This window comes from Capsicum annuum, chromosome 10 (genome assembly GCF_002878395.1).
Source record: "Capsicum annuum cultivar UCD-10X-F1 chromosome 10, UCD10Xv1.1, whole genome shotgun sequence".
Classification (NCBI taxonomy): Eukaryota; Viridiplantae; Streptophyta; class Magnoliopsida; order Solanales; family Solanaceae; genus Capsicum; species Capsicum annuum.
In genome coordinates, this window is record NC_061120.1 from 200,289,933 (window position 1) to 200,311,312 (window position 21,380).

Here is a 21,380-nt window from a genome sequence, read left to right on the forward strand (position 1 = left end):
ACTTTGTACGAATAAAAGGATCTTAGCTCAACTTTATTCTAAGTGATTCTTATGAACATTTTTCACCTCTATATCACTTAACACACTAGGATAAAGATCATGACATGTGTATTCTAAAAACATTCGTGGAGTGAGAGTCAACATAGGTAAGAATGACACTTCAAACTCTAGCCTAAAAATATGGGGTGTTACATTATCTCTCCCTTGGAATCATTTGTCCTTGAATGAGACTAGTTAAATTGAGAAAACTAAAGAAAATGAGATTATATTCTGAACACTTGGAACATGACTACATAACTAAGTTTGAGCATAATACATAAACTGAACTTATTTCATGAACAGATGTAATGACATGAGAATGGTTATAAGGCTGATATACGGTGAGAGAGTTCACTTATGAGTAACTAGTACCTCAAGATGGATCTAGTTTAATGAAGAAAATATGAGAGATTTAGGACATGAAAACTCGGGGCATTATGACATCTCCCCCTAGGGATAGTTCGTCCCCCCAAATGATATTAACTTTGCTAAAATACCAAGGAAAGACTGAGATGATGCATTGGATGGACTGAAATATGACTGAATATCTAGGATTTAAAACTGAGGCCTGAGGAATAGAGTATCCACGATATGAATTTATCAAAGAAACCAAATATGGGGATATACTTAAAAAATCTAAATTTTTGCTAATTATTGAGAGTGTAGCATGCATACTGGAACTGAACATATTGTAAAACGTGAGTACATAAGACATGAGCTGCATGACCTGAGTTTGGAGTTTCTAAATTTGTAGAACATGGTTCTTACTGCTGAGCAAACTGGAACTCCTTATACTAGGGACTGAAAGTGTACATGATTCTTTGATGTTCATGAACATGAACTATGATCATGGAGCTGACATGTAAGGCATGAGTAGATATCATGATAAGTGAAAAACCTTGCACTAAGATCTGAGATCTGAAAAACCTCTCCTACTGCTTCTCTACCCATCCTAGCATCACTACTAGGATCTGAGAGCCTGACTTGGTTGCTTGCTCTATTATCTCCCTCTTAGCTTAAAGCCATCATTCTAAGTTTGTGAACTCCCTAATTAACAACTCTAAACTGAACTGTCACCACTTTACTCTAGAGTCTAGGGTAGAATTATGCACATAAACACTATACTTATCCCGAAAGACTATACCCAATAATGTAAGGCCTACTTCTAGTACTTACTTTTGATATACAATTCTTAGCTTTCTATAGCCTCAATAATTATCATTCAAAAACTTAAACACTGACCAAATTAGAACCTTGCTGAGTATCACCATTCATGATTTCACACCAACTAGATTTTCAACTCTCCTTTTTGTTAGCTCAACCTTCAAAGATTCAAGATATACTCCATCACATAACATGGATATTCTCAACCCCTTATTAAACCACAATAACTTCCTTTATAGCCTATTAATTGTTCGATCTCTATACTTACTCTTCTCACTAAGCCATAAGAATTAACATTACAAATAGATCTCCAACCTCAACATGCTATAGCCCATAATTTAGCTGGTAAGAACATCAACTACTACATTACTAGCCCCATTCAAACTTAGCATTCAAGGATGCTACATAAGCACACCCACACCATAATACTTAGTTCAAATTCTTGAATACACTATTTAAAGCCTACGGATTCACCTCTCATACAACTATCCCCATGAATGATAAATCTACTAAATTCAGACAATACTATCCCTCTATTCAATGATTAGTTCAGAAACTGAAATTAAACTGCTCTATTTCTGAAATCAACTACAGTGATTTTCTGGGATACTAAAATTGAAAAGTTTCTATATACCCGTATGGATAGGATAGATTTACCCACTGAGGTAGAAACTGAAAAGGGCTCTGGTAATATTTTAGTTTTGATACTGAGGTTGATAGCTATATAGTGAGGGGTTCAAAGAGAAAGTAAAGCTCTGTGGTCTAGTAAAGCATAAATAATAATATGAAAGGCCTACAACGTACCCATAACCATATCTGAAGAAATTTCCTGATCATGTTAGGAATGAAGTACATATAGACTATTCTGACATTGTTCACTGGTTATGCTAGAAATGGCACCCTGCTGAGTCAGTGACTGGATGGGACTGAAGGATGGTTGGAATGACCTTATTGGCACAAATCCTTTCCCCTCTGATCCATTACTCTACACTCCCACATCCTGTGGCCTGGCTTATCATATCCAAAACATACATCACTGCAAACTTTACATACACCTAGGTGATTTTTATCACATTCTTTGCAAAGAGGATGGGTATAACCACTTTTTATACTACCCTGGGTTTTGGAGCCTAGCGCCCCATCACAACTATCATTTCTGAACTTTGGTACTGGCGTACTAGCTGAAGACAGAGCCAGGGATAAAAACTTCTGACTGAACTGATAACGGTTACCACTCTCTAACCTTGGCTGAGAAAACCTAAAGCTATCTGTTCTAGCTCTCTTATTCTCTCTCTCCTTCTCCTTAAGCTTCTACTCCTCCATCTCCTTAATTAACATCATAGTTCTACACTCCTTGACCATACTATCAGATACCCTAAACACAAACTTGCTCATCCTAGATCTATTATCAGCCACTACATGAGTAGAATACCTAGCTAACTGAGTAAACTTGAGGGAATACTCTTTCACACTCATATTGCCCTGCTTTAACTTGATAAACTCTAACTTATTCACTTTCCTCAGCTCTAACGGGAAGAATCTATCTAAGAAGGCTGTAGAAAACTCCTCATATTTTATAGGCTCTAGATTTGTGCCCCTATCCACTTTCCACTACTTAAAACGGGTGTGAGCTATATCTTAGAACTGGTAAGTAGCTAGTTCAGCACTCTTACTAGAAGTCACACCCATAATGTCAGTCACCTTTTGAATTATTTCAAGGAATTCCTGCAGATCCTCATCAGATTTGGATCCCAAAACAAAGGAGGATTCATTTAGGTGGAGTCTCGAATCCTAGTTGTGGCAGTATTAGCCATTAGGTTGGCTAGGACTGCAACTGGTTAAATATTCTGAGATGTTGCAGAGTAAGCTAGAGTAGTGAATACAGCTCTGAACTCTATATAAGAAATATGCTCATTGAGGGGATCTTTTTGAACGGGATGAGGTACTGGCTGGTTTTCGATTCTTCTTCTGTTTGTCTTTCTGGGAGGCAAATTCTAAAAATGGAAGAAAGAATTAAATTAGACAATGAATTCAACTTGAGATCATGCTCATTCGCACGATATGAATACTAAAAAAAAGGAAAAATTTTCCTAAAAAGTCTTGTAGCCACTTGTCCATAAGTGTGGCAAACTTCACACCCTTGCATAAGACTCTACTCAACATGGCTTTTAGGCTCCCTAGGACACTATAAGACCTTAGGCTCTGATACCAAGTTTGTAATACCCCAGGAGTACACCCTGGATGCCACACGGTGCTTACGATCACAAGTGCCCACAAGCTAACCCATGATACTGGTACCTGCTGTAAGAACTAGGTAAAACTAATAACAAAAGATCATATGCAAAATTTAAATCAAAAATTCCATAAGATTTTAAATTATAGTTCTGATAATGTCTGTAAAATAATATTGACAATACTGATAAAATAGTTGATACTAACAACTGAAAACTAACTAACTGTCCGTACTAGTTTGAAACCTCTAAGCTATCTGACTGTGGAGTTGATAGGACAAGTCCCCAACTAATTTAACTGACTATATAGTTGAACTACTGATATAACTAAATATAAAATAACTTGTCCTTAAAGGATAAGTACTCACCACAACTGTTGCTATTGATGCACTGGAAAGTCTAAGTATGATCGAGAATTAGAGTATCCGAACCTATGATATATGTAACGCCCCAGAAAATAGGTCCCGGAGCATCATACAGTGCTTGAGGCTACAAGTAGCCCCAAGCTAACCCTTTGAGCCATTTTCATTCAATTCAACACAAATCAACGGGGTTTCCATAAATAACTCTCAAATATCAACAGAGTAATCAATATCTAAGAATAAAAGAATTTCAGAGAGATAACAAAATATGACTTATTATTCAACTCCCAACATCTATACTAGTCTGACAAGCCTCTAAGAAAATCAATAAAACCAGCGAGCCATTGAGACATGCCCCAACCGACTCATATTCAGTTATCAAATGTAAATAATTCCATGAAACCAACATTAGACATCACGTCCTTAGAACATGAGGACTCACCACAATAGAGGATGTCGAATAGCGCGCCCGAAAAATCACTGTCAAACCTGAAACTGAGCACCTGAACCTACATTCCAAGAAAATACAGCCAACATCCGAAGATGTGGGTCAGTACCATGGAAAGGAATTGAGTATATGGGGGTGTATGCAGTTGTATAAACATCATCATCATAAATATTTATAAGAAATATACAGGATGTATGAAAGACTCACATAGGCCAAAGAAAATCATCATAATCATGAGAGGATGAAATAAGTACAAAAACACATGTGAGTCATCATACAATTTGTCAATCACTTTCAGGTCATCAAGAATATCAATTCTCATAATATAAATATCATTTAAATCTTTCGAAAGAATAACTTTCACAATTTCACTTTCAAATCACTTCACCATTCACCATAAACACAAGGAAACACACACACACTAGGAGATCCTATAACCGATATAAACCATGTGAGTTACATGGAGTCCAACGTATAACCCATGTTGGGGAGAGCCATCCTATCCTTTCCATCAGAGTAGGACTATCGATATCACATCCACACAAACTAGTGATCACTATATAAATCAGCCTCAGGCTCACTCCTATGGGGGCATGTAGTTCTAGGGAAGTAAGGTAGATTTATACCTTCCACTCGGTGCTAAAGATTTCTCCCGGACTTAGCTCAGCTCATTTCAAAGACAATCCACAACAAAAAATTTCAGTAATATATAAATATACTTCAGGAGCCATCATTCTTCCCATCTATCAAAATCAACCACGTTGTGGATTTCTTTCACACTCGAGTTCAAAACAACACCATTAAGATCAAAAGGTCAAATCATTCAAAATATCTCAAATATTCAACATCAAAGTGCTTATAACACACACTTTCTCAAAAAACATAATTTTCAATGGAGATTTACGACCCAAATATTAAAATCATGATAAATATCATTCAAGATTCATGCTTTATATCTCCACATATGTAAATTCATCTTTCAAAATCATAAACATTAAGATTTCATAATAATCATCATAAGATATGGGTTCATGCTTCAAATTCATAAAAATCAAATAAAAACCATGTCTTTGTAAAGAAAATTACTTTTGGGCACAAGAACGAAAGAGAGTTCTTATTGAAAAACCCCACATACCTTGAATGATGAACTTTAGATCGATAATCATTTTTGAGATGTTAATTGTGCCTTTGAATGATGGTTCTTCGAGTTCTTGAACTAGGAACTTGGAATCTTGAATAAATTTACAGAATTAATGGTGAACTTTGGAGGTTCTTGAAGTTTGATGTAGGAGCTTAAGGTTTTATTTTTGAGGGAATTTGATGAAATATAACATATAATGCTTCTAATAGGCTTTAATATAGGGTTTGGATGGATTTTGGGTGAGGGGGAATGACCAAAACGCCCCTAAAAATCAAATAATTCTCAAATTTGTCCTTTGATGGACTGTTTTGATAGTCTGAAGTAGATCAACCATAACGTTTTACTCTGATATCTAAATTGGATGAAACCAATTTCATTAGAAAGAGGAGTCTCATATATTTCCATTGATATATAGTATCTCACCCAGATCATTATGTACGAGGATTTATGATCGTTTGAAGTTGACCCAAAAATTTGCTTTTGGTAGGCGGAAGTAGATTAACCATAACTTTTTTCTCCGATAGACAAATTGGATGAAACTAATTTCATTAGAAAGAGGACTCGCAGAGCTTTCCGTTGATATATAGTAGATCACCCAGATCATTATGTACAATGAGTTATGATTGATTAAAGTTTGAGCAAAAATACGCCAGGCCTCAGTACTTTTTCCTGCACGTTTTACTGTTCACTACTATTCACGGTTCGATCGGAATGTTCATAACTCGTCGCTCGGGTGCCCGTTTTGGATGATCCACATATCGTTGGAAAGAATATTCAATACTCTACGTAATGGTGGGTCATAATCTAAGACATTCCACATGAAAAATTTACAATTCATTCTAGAAGATAGAACCCAACACGTTTATGCACAAAATTTCAACGAAAAAATTTTCCAGGGTATTACAATATAAGTCATCATACTGCAAGAAATAAGTATGCAATCAGTATTTTGAATGTACTGGTATGCTAAATGAGGTTAGGCTGATATGCATGGGTTCATGTACATGAGTAATAACTAACTGAATGTAGAGCATGAGGTACTGGGTAAGAATGCATGTAAACTGTAAAACTGAGAATGCATGACCAAACATAAAACAAGTTCTAAAATAGTCTATAAACTGAAATACTAAAATCTTGGTAATTGAATAAATAATAAACTATATGGTATGGTCAAGCAAGATGATAACACTCAAATTACACTCTTGAATAAGTGTAAGCGATTGTTGTCAATATAAAACCCAATTAGGTTGGAGTCGAATCCCACAGGGAATAGGGTGTGAACATCAATTTATTTATGAAATTCTTTGCTTATAGTTTACAATTTCCAAAAGATGGGGTTTAAGGGTCGCAATGAATCAATTTTCACTTTCTGAACTTTAGTGTTGTAATCAATATAAATGGGAAACTAGAGCTATGTTCACCAAGGGTTTCGAAAATTGACAAATACTAGGTAATGCTAGAGATTCTCGGAATGAGTAGAACAATAAAATATCCCTGAAGATTATACTATATGACTTATCTCTCGACCTCACCAGAAAATTTATTATCAAATTCTCTCGAACTTAGATAACTATTTCCAATAGGATGTTATCTCAAGTAGATTAATCCAGTTACGGCATTAATCATTAAACAGAAGGTTGGTAGCTTCTGAGTCCCTATTAATAATTCACGTCCTCTAGTCTATTTCTCCGTTAGAAGCAAATAAAACCTAAGGAATAATCTAATGTTTGCAACCACTAGATTTCAGTTAAGACAACAGAATTTCAAGTTGTTCTACTACACTTTGAATCCGTTAAACACCTCGTATCGTATCAAACCCTAATCCATGGATCCCATAACCTCGGCTAATGGAATTAGCTGCTCATGATTTGATGAATGAAATCACAAGTTGAATTCATAATATTAAGGATAACTTACGATTAGATAGAAAACAATGAGTAATCTCTTCAGTTAAAATCACAAAGTAGAAACCTAAAAAATAGTTGATAAGAACAACTAAGAATAATTGATAAAAGAGAACAATGTGTGTCTCTCTCTTCTCCAAAGTAAAATTGTTTAGATAGATGAATTATGAATGAATCAAAAACCCTAAAAGATTCTACTAACTAAAGCCTAATTAAAGAAATAAAATAATAAAATTAATAAAATTGTTTGGAATAGATGACGCCCAGGCTGACATCGCGTTAAAAAGTTGACGCCCTATCACGGATGGCGTCAAAGAGGCTTCAGTTGCCTTCAGGTTCTGTCTTAGGCTGACGATGTGACTGACATCGCGTCAGGGATCTGACGGCGTATCACCAACATCGCCAGATATCTTCTTCCCATGCTAACTTTCTACCTAATGCTGACGCCATTCTTGATGCCTTATAATGACTTTGACGCTACATCACCGGCGTCGTCGGAAATGCTCCTCAAACTGCAACTCCCTTGTTAAGGCTAACGCCAATGCTGATAGGCTATCACAAGGCTGATGACTTATCACAAAGGTCGTCAGCCATGTTTTCTTCTATTCTGTTCAGATTTTCAACTCTTTTGCTCCATTATTGTTTATTCTTTTTTCTTCAGCCTTTTTCTACCATATCATGAGCAAATACATCAAAACAACAAGAGTTGCTTCAGAATTCACAATTATTTTGAGCTAAAATGCATTAAATATGTTAGCTTTTGCTCACACATCAACACCCTCAACTTAAAACAATTGCTTGTCCTCAAGAAACAACTAACTAAGAGAATACAATGAACATTCAGTAGTCGACAACCAATTTAGCTCAAAACTCAGTTTACCATCTCCAAGGTACTAACTCAAAATTACTGTGCAATTTTTTGAAAAGAAACAATGTAACACAAAGGCTTCTACCCATGGCATCAACTAAGTACCAACAATCATGCATGTATCAATGTACACTACCCAAACAAGTAAGTAACTTAGCAAGATACTAGTGTGCCCTCACAACAAAGAAATTCCCCTTTTTCTCTCATGTCAGACATCAAAAATATAAACACGGGGATCATCACAAAAACACTCACTCTCAGAATGAAATTCAAACCAGTGTATGCCAAACACCATATGCTTGCCCTTATCATCATTACCAAGGTTTCTAGATAGGTACGCTAGGATCACTATAGGTCTTTCTTCAGCTAGTAACGTAGGCTAGGGCTGATATTATATTATACGGCATTTAGAGTGACTAACCTCCTTGGCACTACCTTAACTTGCGGGGTCCACTTATTAACCTCTTTATCTCTCTTTTTTTTTCTTTTCTTTTTATCTTTTTCTCATTTTTTCACTTTTTCTATTTTCTTGATCACACTTTCAGGATAGGTGCACTTCTTTTTATTCAAACAGAGTTTCTTTTCTTGCTCTTTTCACCAACACCCAACCTTTTATTCTTTTTCTTTGATTCTTTCTCTTCTACTCTACCCTTCTTCATACCCAACTTATATCACGCACCCCTATGATAGCCACCCTCAACTTAGGTTATTTGCCTACATTAAGGTGCACAGTGTCTAAGGAGGACCAAGGCTAAAACAAGTTTATTATGATTTAAATGGGAAGGTGATAGGTTTCATAAAAAGAAAATGGTCAATTCAGGCTCAAAACAAGGATCAAGGGATTTTGTACATTCAGGGAAGTCATTTAGGCTAAAAATGACTTATAATCCAAAACGGCCTATGATCCTTTCCTAACTCCTATCTCTCAACCAAGGCAACATAAACTGGGCAAGTTCTAGATTCGGCAATATAACAGGGAACACAGTAAGGTCTCACACACACATGGCACACAAGCATTTCACTAGATACTACCTATCTGGTTTATGCAGTTGTTCAGCAGTGACTGTTAAGCACTAAACTAATACCCTAACTAGATGCACAATAGTCACAATTCGAGGTAATTCACACAGTCATGCAAAACAAACCTTCGGAGAGGTATTCAAAATTATAAAAATTAGTTGACTAACTACAAAACCTGCACTACTACTAGTTATTTACAGAATATGCTACAACAACATGCTACCCTACACCCTCAACTTAAAATCAAAATAAAATGAAACTAAGGGTTAGGGTATACCTGGAGTCAATCAAGTCTCAAATCATGGGTCCTCGACCCTGCAGCAGTGTCATCCTCATCAGGAGCTTTTCTCTGCTCTGGTTCAACTATTCTGCTAGATGAGGGTCCTATAGCCCTTGCTCGCAGTGCTTCTTTCTATTTCCAGTTGTCTACTAGGGATGCCTGCGTTGCCTTTTTTAGATCCGCCTTCTCCTGCTCTATTAGTTCATCATATGCTTGTTGTGTCTCCTCTGCCTTCTTTTTCTTATTTGCTTTTTTTTAGTCTTTGCTCTCATTTCCATTATCTTTTTGCCTCTTTCTCTTACCTTTTTCAGCTTTTTTGTCTTTCTTCTTTTTCTTTTCCACTGGTACAGTAGTGAGATTAAGGATTGGAAGGTCATCCTCAGATTCCTCAACTGTCTGCACTATAGGGGTCATGGACTGGTGTTGTTGCACTACCACCATCTTAGCTTTTACCTTTTCTAGGGCCACTTTGAATTTAGTAAGCTCTACTTCAGTCAACTCTTGTGCCCTTGCATCAAAATGGTTCTCCAGATCCACAACCCGTGCAGGCAAAGTAGTAAAGGCATCAAAAGCAACCCTAATTCTCTTATCTACAGTAGCAGCAAACTGCTCAAGAAAAGCATATAATTGGGTCTCACACCATCTGGCCTGTTTGGCCACTTTTCTGATATTAATAGGCTAGGATGCAGCTTTCGCTGGTGCTGTAGGAACTGATGGACATTGCTCATCATCAGGAACCAAACCTGTCTGTGCAGACTCAAAAGTTTGCACCTCAACCTTAGGTACTAAACTAGGTCCTGCAACTGATGGGTTCACCTCAACCCTCACCCCTCTGTCAAGTGTCAGCCTTGGCTGATTTTTCTCATAGCGAATTGGGTTGTGGGTCTTGGTGGCATACAGCATCTCATCAATCCTGGCAATATATAGTACCCTTGCCTCTGTGTATAGCCTGGTAATTAAACAAGGGAATGGATAAGTAGTGTCAGACGTCGTTACCCGAATCTTAATCTCTTCAGCAATCATCTTTTTAAAATTCTGCTTAAGGTTGGCCACAAGACATGCGACCAATATTTCTCGATCATCACCCAGAATATTATCTCCGTTGATCGGCATGAAATGGGTGTGCACAATACCCCACCAGAATTTTGCCTCTTGAGTCAAAGAAGCCTTGTAAATATGATCACTAGGTCAGTTCAGCCATAAAGGATCTTTCTCAGCTATAAGTGTAGCTAACTAAGGATGCTGATCCTCCTTACTCTTCAAACGATGGTAGAATGTAGGATTTGTGACCTGAGAAGTGAAATTGGGTCCATGTAGAAATTTATTGATAGTCGTATTAGAATATCTATATTTACCCCATGAACTGGAACTCTAGTCAGTAAAGGTTGGTCTGTTGTGGACTCTCCACTCTTGCACATGCTCTCTAATCTAGCTTGGTAGTTCACGTAGAACTCCTGAACTACTGTAGGACCAAACGGGTTACCTCTCTTAGCAGTCCATCCCATCCCATTATCTCTGAACTTCTTCTCAACTGTAGGATACCCAGGCAATCCCGTGATAATGACTTTCTTCTCTAGAAACACTGTCCATTTGGTAGATCTTCCCTTTGTTCTAATCAACCCTTTGAGAAAGATGTCTTCTGCTTCAGGGATCTACCATCTAGGACTCTCTCGAACCTTTGGATTCTTGCATTTTATCAAAATTCCCCGAACTGGGGGTTCCTTCTCAGCTTGATTTTCAGTTGAGGGAGTTTCAGCGGATGGTTCCTCAAAATCAGATTTTTCAGACTTTGCATTTTTTGCCTCTGGTTCTTTAGATTCAGCCTTCTCAGACTCAGGCTGATTAGATTCAATTTTCTTAGAACCCTTCTTCTCCGAAGACTCACTCTCAGCTGGGGTGGTAGTCTCAGTATCATCACTATCCTCCACCGTAATGGGTTTAGGTATAGAAGGTGTATTTGGGCTGGGTTTCTTTCTTCTCCACCTGAGCAGTGGTTCTTTATCTTTGTAATCAGAGTCTCCATCAATAAGCTTACAAACCACCTTAGGCTTGGCAGCTTTCTTGGGAGTGTTAGGATTCTTGCTTTTAGGTGCCATTAGAATGTTCCTGAACCATAAGACAAACACAAGTCAAAAATCAAGGTATGACAGTAAAACATGCTATTTGAATTCACTTTTTGTCATTATTTTTTGACGCCATAGCTAATAAGGCATCACATTTGTGATATCCTATCAGCAATGTCATCAGCCTTAAATAGAACTGACATATTTTTATCAAACTTATGACGGTATTCCTGATAGGGCGTCACAGTTGTTATAGCCTATCAGGGAGGTCGTCAGCCTTAAACAGTGAATGATCTATTTTTTTCAATTTTCTAACGATGTAGCTGATAAGGCATCACGTTTGTGATATCCTATTAGCAATGTCATCAGCTCAGAATTGCTCCCCCACTCAAGTTTCTTTCTTAATTTTGGGACCAAATTCTTCGTATAATCATATGGAATTCTTGTTTTAGTACTTAGGGTTTGAATTTTTTGCAATTTAGACACAAATTAACCCTAATTTTCCGATTTTCCATGCCAATGTAACTTGGACTCAAGTTTGTCCTGTCTGAGCATCATGTTATCAATACTTTTCCACTTCAACTATAAGAGAACCAAGTTATGGGCATACCTGATGAGTTGAATTCACTTGATTACACGATAGAGAAGGAAAATGAAAGATGGACTGTGATTTTCTTACAATCCCACAACTATTAGGAAGAAGAGGTTTCCTTGTACACTTGGGAGTGTTTTGAAAGGAAAGAAATATCCTAACTAAGGAAATAAACTAAAAGATTATAAGAAAATAAAATAAAGTGGGAACCTGAAGGGTTTTACACCTGGGCCAGGTCAGATTTGGATTGAATTAGGCCCAGATTTTTCAAAATAACATAATGGCTGACATCAACTCATGATAAGTCACCTGAAATGTGATAGCTTATCATGGAAGTCCTCAGCCTTAATAGATAAGATCTCACCCTCTGATCTTTTTGACAACGTTGGTGATAAGCCATCACAGTTGTGATAACCTATCACGAATGTCGTCAAGACCACTTGACTTGCATTCTTCAATTTTTACCTTGACCTTTTTGTACCCCTTCAGTTCCTTCCTATTACTACTTAAATGAATAAAAATAAAATGCATTAAAATAAAATTTTGGGTTGCCTCCCAATAGTGCCTGATTTAGTGCCGCGGCACGACTTGGTTATCTTGACTACTCAGACTTCGTCAAGATGCCATATCATTACCTCATTACCACATTCCTAGAATACATCCATAACCGAGAAGATGTTCATCTCCTTCAACTGCTTCATAGGAGGTTGCATTTTAAATTTGGCCTCCTTTTTCCCATATCTGAACTTAAGCTCATTGAGCTCCATATTAACCAATACTCTCCCCGTGGCTAATAATGGTATACCCAAAATGATGGGCACCTCAAAATCAACATCACAATCCAGTATCATAAAGTCTACAGGCAGAATAAAATCATCCACCTTTATCGGTACATCATACAATATACCAACCGGTTGCTTAACCGATCTGTCTTCCATAACAAGACACATCATTGTGGGGGTAGGCTCTCCCAATCCAAGCTTCTTGTAGATATCATGAGTCATCATATTTATACTTGCTCCTAAGTCACATAAAGCTTTGGTAAACTTTATGGACCTAACTGTGCACGGTATGGTAAATGCTCCAGGATCAGGCTTTTTTTGCACTAAAGATTGTGAAGACACAACACCACAGTGATGGATGTTATCCACCGGCTCAAAACTTACCTTTTGCTTCTTTGTTAACAATTCCTTCATAAATTTAGCATAGTTCGGCATTTGCTCAAGTGTCTCCATCAATGGCACATTCACAGTCAGCTATTTCATTGTTGCCATGAACTTGATAAATTTCTCGTTATCTTCTTTCTTTTTCAACCTCTGAAGAAATGGAGGTGGTGGTCTTGGAATTTATTTCACTACCACTTCCTCTTTATTGTCGTCTTCTTTCTCTAACATGTCAACAAAGTCATCCAGCTTCTCAGACTCCACTGGATTGCTTTCTTCTAATTTATCAACACTTACATCCTTCTCCACAGCTTTGCCCATAGAAAGGCCAAATAACATCTTACCACTACGAGTGGTAATCTCTATACAAGAGCCATCAATCTGTGGGTTCTGAACTGTATCACTAGGTAAAGTACCAGCTTTTCTCTAATTCAGAGTAGCTGAAAGTTGGCTCATCTGCTGCTCCAACTGTTTAATAGAAGCTTAGTGTGAGCTAACCAACTGACTGAAGGTAGAAAACTCACTTTTCATATTAGTTACCCTCGAGTTGGTTGCCTCCACTCCCTTCTACAGCTTTTCTATCATGTCCTCCATGGACATCTTGCCAGAACTAGTTTCCACAGCATCCTGACTTCCAGGAGGAATATACAAACCACTTTTATCATTGTTGTTTCTCTAATGTCCCTTCTCCTTATCTTTATAATTAGGCTTATCATAGAAAGTCCGACCTTGGTTCCCTTGGCTATTGCCTCAGAAACCCCCTGATTACTCACATAGTTTGCCTCAGAATCAGCACCTGCAGATATAGTACCCTGAGAATCCACAGCCTTGATCATTTCAGTCTAGCCGAATAGTAAGTGCTTAGCCAATAAGTCTATCTGCGTCTTCAAATGGGCCATATCCTGATCTCGTTCCTTATCCCTTCTACACTGATCTGTAGTAATACCACAAGCAACAGTAGGGCTATCCACTATAGAATCCCTAGTGTACCAAGCCCGACTCTGCTTGGTCATTTTATTCAGCATATCAGAAGCATCCAGAAAAGAGAGGTCAATGAACGAACCACCTACAGCATTGTCGACAATTGGCTTTCTCACAGAGTTGAAAGCACTGTACAAAGTCTCCATCAAGTGCAAGTTTGTCATATTATGGTTCGGATATTGTGCAAGTTTCTTCTTAAACCTTTCCTAAGTCTTATGTAGTACTTCAGTCAAAAGTTGAATTCATAATATTAAGGTTAACTTACGATTAGATGGAAAACAACAAGTAATCTCTTCAGTTAAAATAACAAAGTAGAAACCCAAAAAAATAGTTGATAAGAACAACTAAGAATAATTGATAAAAGAGAACAATCTGTGTCTTTCTCTTCTCCAAAGTAAAATTGTTCAGATAGATGAATTATAAATGAATCAAAAACCCTAAAAGAGGTTATTTATACTAAAGCCTAATTAAGGAAATAAAATAAAAAAAATTAATAAAATTGTTCAGAATAGGTGACGCCCAGGCTGATGCTGCGTCAAGAAGTTGACGTCCTATGACGGATAACGTCATAGAGGCTTCAGTTGCCTTCAAGTTCTGTCTTAGGTTGATGATGTGGCTGACGCCGTATCAGGGATCTGACGGCATATAACTAACGTCATCATATATCTTCTTCCCATGCTAAATTTCTACTTAAGGCTGACGCAGTATCACAACTTTGACGCCACATCACCGACAGTGTCAGAAATGCTCCTTAAAATGCAACTCCCTGGTTAAGGGTAATGCCAATGCTGATAGGCTATCACAAGGCTGACAACTTATCACAGAGGTCGTCAGCCATGTTTTCTTCTATTTTGCTTAGATTTTCAAATCTTTTTCTCCATTATTGTTTATTCCCATTTCTTCAACCTTTTTCTACAATATTATGAGCAACACATCTAAACAACAAGAGTTGCTTCAAAATTCACAATTATTTTGAGCTAAAAAGCATTAAATATGTTAGCTTTTGCTTACACATCATAGGACTGAAGTAAATTCTGAACTAAGTTCTAAAACTAAAACTGTGGGAGGTATCATCTAACTGACATGTCCCAGTCTGAGCTAATCAAGGTCCAATGTAACACCCCATATTTTTGGGCTAGACTTTGAAGTGACATTCTTACTTGTGTTTACTCTAATCCCATGAATTTGCTTTGATGACACATATCTTGATCTATATCCTAGTGTCTAAAGTAATTTCAAGGTCAAAAATGCTCATAAGAATCTCTTAGAACAAAGTTGAGCTAAGAGCCTTTGATTCGTCCAAAGTTTGGTATTTGATTCTATAAGGGTCGACTTCGAACGTGCATCACTTTTTATATACATGGAGTTTTTCAGCTCAATACCCACCACATTATAGATAATTGAAATATCTTCCCAACGATCACAATTTTGCCTTAATTCAATACCCGGGCAAAAAGTCATGACAATTTTCATAAGAAATAGTAAGGTCTCACGATAGGCTTGTGACGTAAGGTCCATTCCATATTTCTGGAGGTCATGCCACGAGGGTTATTTACACGAGAAAAAGAGGCCAAGGGGCAGTTTAGTCCTTTTTCCTTATCCCTAGCCATCCAAACATGATTTAGAACTCAAAAAGGGCATTATTTTCCCATCTTCTTTGAATCAACTCACGTAAAACCCTCATCTTTCCCAAGGACAAATTCAAGTTTCTTTCTATAGAAATCAAGGTTCCAAGCTACTATGTTCAAGCAATGTTTAAGAAATCTTCAATTAAGGTATGTTAGATGTTCATCCATGAGACCTGTTTACCCATGGAGTCCAAGAATCCATCTTTCATGTTTTAAATTATGAAATTACATGTTTATAGTGATTTATCTCCATGAAGCTTTTATGAATTTCGATTATACATGATGTTTACAATCTATTTTTGTTGAAAGTAGCCCTTACACATTTGAAGCATGAAATTTCATTGTTAAATCCCTAAGTATGGTTTAGTATTGCAATCATGTTATTCCCACATATTTCACTTATTCCCATGCTTAAGTCCATAAATTTCTTGCCATTTAAAGTTTAAGTTAAGATTATAATTTGTTTCAAGTGGAATGCATTATAGTATGTTTTAAATATTATGGATCCTATATCATGTTCATGAGAATTAGGAATAAATTCTTATTTTATGATTTTGCCATGTGATCATGATATCTCATCATGATTAAAAGTATTCCCATATTGAAGTCTTGATCCCCATGTGTTTGATAAAATGCCAAAGTGATGGATTCTGAGTTTCCCTATTATGGTTTTCAAAGTTTTCATGTGTTCCTTCTATTGTGCTATCGAGTCCGGGGGTTATGAATACCTAAAATTTATCTTTTTACTTAGTCTCAGTATTGTCAGTATGGTTTCAGATAAGGTATGAGCATCATCAGTTCAGTTAGTTAACATATCAGTCAGTCTTAGATTAGTCCAGTAATTTGAGTTCGTTCAGTTGGGAGTAGGATTTCGCACCAAGCAAACCCAGGTATAGGGTCTCACCTGCCAATTGAGGGTGTGACTCTTAGTAGTAATCCTTGCATTCCAGAACTACATAGCCAATGTAGGTTGAGATATTAACCTTCTAGTTGAGGGTTGACACATATCTCACTAGGGCACCTGCCAGTAGAGGGTGACTCTTTAGTCCTTTGGGACTTTACTTTAGTGGATACAAATAGCCATTGTTAGTACCTGTGGTATGGTACTGACACCCTTCCAATTGAGGTCACAGGTTGGACCCCAATTAGCTCATTTGGGGCATGTCGATTAGATGATAGCTCCCACATTCTCAGTCTAGTATTCAATTTAGAGTTTAGTTTTTAGGCTTTTCTTGACCATGGAATACAGTTATTAGTTGCTCAGTATTAGTATTTTAGAATTTCATTTTATAGACTACCCTAGAATCATGTTATATGCTTGGTCATGCATTCTCAGATTTTATAACTTTCTCGTACTACACACCAGTTATCTTATTTTTTTTATTCAGTCGGTTATTATTTATTCTTATGATTCATGCATATCAGCCTAACCTCATTTAACATACCAGTACATTTAAAGTACTGACCGCATACTCATTTTTTATGCTATGATATCTCATATCATAGGTTCAGACGCTCAGGTTCCCAACCGCAACTAGATATCCCAGACCACCAGCAGTAGCACCAGTAGTGAGTCCTCATATTTCAAGGACCGTTTATGTATATTTTAGTTCAGCAGTCAGACAAATTTAGTTGAAAACTTTCCTATCAACTCCACAATCAGTTATTTTAAAGGCTTTCAGCCTAGTACCGACGATAGTCAATTTTCAGCTGTTATTATCAGTTGTTTTATCATTATTTATTGTATGTTTCAAATATTTTAAAACTATAATTCAGTATTGATTTTGATTTCAGATGCAAAAAAAAGTTATGGCATTTTTCAGCTAAGTTCCTCATATGTCTTCATCATTTTATTTAGTGCTCACAGCAGGTACTAGCTCATGGGTTAGCTTGTTGTCCTTTGGGGCTATAAGCATTGTGTGGTGTCCAGGGTGTACTCTCAGGGTGTTAAAAACTTAGTATCAGAGCCTAAGGTTTTATAGTTTTCTAAGGAGTTAGAAAGTCGCATCGAGTAAGTCTTATGCATGTGTGTAAAGCATGCCACACTTATAGACAAGAGGCTACAAGGTGTTTTAGGAAAAGTTTCCCTACTTTAAGTATTTATGTCATGTGAATGAGCATGAGATCAATTTAAACTCTGTTTCTAATCCATCCTTTAGCTCTATTACATACCATGCCTCCTAAAAGGATCAACGAAAGGAGAAATAGTAATTAGCTCATACCTCTTCCTGTTCAGAAAGATCCCCTAAATGAGATTGTCTCTTACTCCGAATTCAGAGCTGCTTTTATCACCTTAGCTTTTTCAATAGTTGGTCATACCAATAAGCTAGATATTTTCCTATCTAGGCTTATAATTTATGCTCCACAGAGTGGAGAGGAGAAGCGTACGGAAAAATAAAGAAGGAATAAGAGGGCCAAAATAAATAATTTTAAGTCAAGGACAAAGAGTGGTCGTACAAACCCTCTCTGTGAAAAGTATGGTTGGAATCATTAGGGCGTGTGGAGGGATGGTAGTGGTTTGTGTTTTAGATATGGTAAGCCAAGCCATAGAGTCAGGGAATGCCCCCAGGTGGGTCAGCATAGTCAGCACAGTCGTTTCTAAGTTCCAGCCAATCTCCTAACTTAGTAGGGTGCCACTTCCAGTGCCACCAGTGGTCAACATCAAAATAGAATTTATGCACTCCAAGTCTAACATGATCAGGAAAGTTCTTTCGATGCGGTTATGGGTATGTTACAGGCCTTTCATATTTCTGTGTATGTTTTAATAGACCTCAAAACTTTGCTTCCTCTTCATAACCCCCTATACAGTTATCGAGGTACCCGAAACTTTAGCAGAGCCCTACTGTAATACCCTAAATTTTTCTAGCTAATTTTATCCCAAGAATTCCTAGTATCAGCTTCTAAATTGAATTATGTTTATTCCATGTGGAATTTCCAAGATTTTCACTTTTTCATGTGGGAAATTACGTAAGCTTTCCATCGATATAAAGATTCGCCAAAATCTGACAACCGGGTAAGACGTTATGATTATTTAAAGTTTTAGTCGTAGAAGACCATCATTTCAGTCAGTGGCGCATTGCGCCATAAGCCAAAATGGCATTCGTCCTTTTCCAGTGTTGCTCCGCGATCCCAGCGCATCGCACCATGGGTGAAAACAAGAATAAAAAAGGCACCGCGATGGCTCCACGTCGCGCATCCCTCAATTTTCCTATTGTCAATTTCCAATGACACGGCGCTATAATGCTGCATCGCGCCAGGGGACCAGTTCGGGAAAATTTTACTGAAATTACAAGACACATCCAGGATTAAAAAGGTCAATTTCCTACCCTTATTTAAACCCAATAACACGTGATTAAGCCATTCTTCACCCAAAATATACTAGTTTCTCTCAAGTTTCTCTCAAGAACAAGCAAGGGTTTCTATTGGGGAATCAAATTCAAAAAAAAAAAGTCTCACCATTAATCTTCACGAAATCACGAACTAAGGTATGCATAGTGTTTATTCATAAACCCCTTTCATCCATGAAGCCCAAGAATCCCTTTTCTAAATTCAAGTTTATGAATCTTCTCTATGAATATCATGATTGGACTACTTTTGGTCATGTTGGTAATGAGAAATTGATTTCTATTCCATGATTTGATGATAAATTCTACGTGGGTTGATCAGTATAGATAAAGTTTTATGAAATCTCATGACTAAACCCTTGTGTAATGAAATTGGGAGTGAACCAGGATGTTTAATTACTATACAATGATATTTACATGTACTATGCCTACCATATGTTTTATTAAATGCCTAGATGAAGGAAAATTGTCTAATTAGCATGATATCATAAAATCCCCATGTATGTACGAGTTGATGCCTATTACATGTTTGAGGAAATGCTTTAATAAATAGATTATGAATTATGAGACTAGTCATGTGCTCAAGTAAGTTATGCTAAGTCAGTTTCCTTCCATCGAGTCCTGGGGGTACTTGTACCCAAAATATTAGCTGTGTTTATAGAGCCATGTCATGTTTTCACAATACTGTCAGTCAAGCTATGAATCCTTAGACTTCAGATAGTCTTATGACTCAAGAAAAATCTCCATGATCTCATAACTCAGTCAGTTGTTTGATATCAGTAGTATTTCATTAGTCAATGGAGCTTAGTAACTCAGCTCATGTTCATTTCAGTAAATCATGTTGAGTGTCCATTCAGATGGGAGTAGGAATTAGCACCGAGTGAACCCAAGGATGGGGACACACACTATCAGATGAGGGAGTGATCCTTAGAAGTAATCCTTATGTTCCAGAACTATGTAGCTAGCATAGGTTGAGACATCAAAACTGCCTGATGAGGGTTTATGAGGTGGATAAGCACTATAAAATAAGGGCCTCACCATTCTCTTTTGGGGATACTATCAGATAAGGGTCACCCGTAGCTTGTCCTTACTAGTGGCACGATATTGACACCCTTCCAATTAGGATTACAAATTGCACCCCAACTCAGCCATAATGGCGTATTAGGGGTATATCAGTTAAATAACTACTTCCCATAGTTTTATGTTACAGAATTAGGACTATCAGATACAGTCAATCAGTCTTAGTAATAGAACTCAGATAGTTCTTCAGACTTTAGGATTGTCAGTTACAGTCAACTCAGATAAAGTACGGAACTCAGATAGTTCCATCAAATTTAGGACTACCAGATACAGTCACCTATGTTATCAATTATATTCAGATATAGTGACTCATATTATTAGTTATATCAATTATCAGTAATCATGTTATGATGGTGTCAGTTACAGTTATGTTTTCATGCATGCACTCTCACGTTCATGTTAGACAGTCAATTCGCAATAGCCATGTTTATGAACCCATGCATATAGCCTACCTCATATGTATACTCAGTACATTTCATTGTACTGATGCATTAACGCTATGGTGTTTTCTTTTTATGTTACACTATAGGTTCAGAGATACGAACTCAAAATCAGCTGTAGATTTCAGTCTCAGCAGTCAGAGTAGAAGTGAGTCCTCATCCTTTGAGAACGTGATTATTTTTTTCTACTATCTTAATGATTAGTTTATTAGTTGCGGTTAGTTGGGGACATGTCTCATCAACTCTTTATTCAGATTATTCAGATAGTAGAGGCTTTTAGACTAGATGCAGACTATCATGTTTCAAAATTTAGTATTCTTAGTTTTGTTTTAGGTCTTCTATTACCCCACTCTGATGTTACATTATTTAGAATATGTTCAGTATTGAACCTTATGGCCTTTCAGTGCATGTTTCTACATTATTATGTTAAATTATGTAGTGTACAAGTACAGATATCAGTCATGGGTTAGATTGTGGTCCTTTGGGGTCATAAGCACCGTGTAGCATTTTGGATACTAGATTCAGGGTGTTACAAACTTGGTATCAGAACCTAAGGTTAAATAGAGTCCTAGGTAGTCTGAAAGCCGCATCTAGTAGAGTCTTGTACATGGGTGTGTTGCACATCACATTTA

At 37.1% G+C, this 21,380-nt stretch overlaps 1 protein-coding gene across 1 annotated transcript; it reads right to left on the minus strand.

The window, feature by feature from the left end:
• Window positions 1-12,762: 12,762 nt before the first annotated feature.
• On the minus strand, window positions 12,763-14,111 carry LOC107844544. The gene is made up of 3 exons (XM_016688935.2): window positions 14,049-14,111; window positions 13,471-13,701; window positions 12,763-13,302 (listed from the first exon to the last, which is right to left on the minus strand). Exons 1-3 carry the CDS (start codon window positions 14,109-14,111, stop codon window positions 12,763-12,765), a joined length of 834 nt encoding a protein of 277 aa, XP_016544421.2.
• Between the last annotated feature and the right edge of the window lie 7,269 nt (window positions 14,112-21,380).

What these genes read in the sequence shown, in the direction of transcription:
- LOC107844544 (XM_016688935.2), bottom strand. Translation starts at nt 14,111, where the DNA reads ATGATCAAGGCTGTGGATTCTCAGGGTACTATATCTGCAGGTGCTGAT. An exon ending in CTGATTCTGAGGCAAACTAT is followed by an intron (nt 13,702 to 14,048) that starts GTGAGTAATCAG and finishes ACTCTGAATTAG; the next exon opens with AGAAAAGCTGGTACTTTACC. An exon ending in ACGACAATAAAGAGGAAGTG is followed by an intron (nt 13,303 to 13,470) that starts GTAGTGAAATAA and finishes AAATTTATGAAG; the next exon opens with GAATTGTTAACAAAGAAGCA.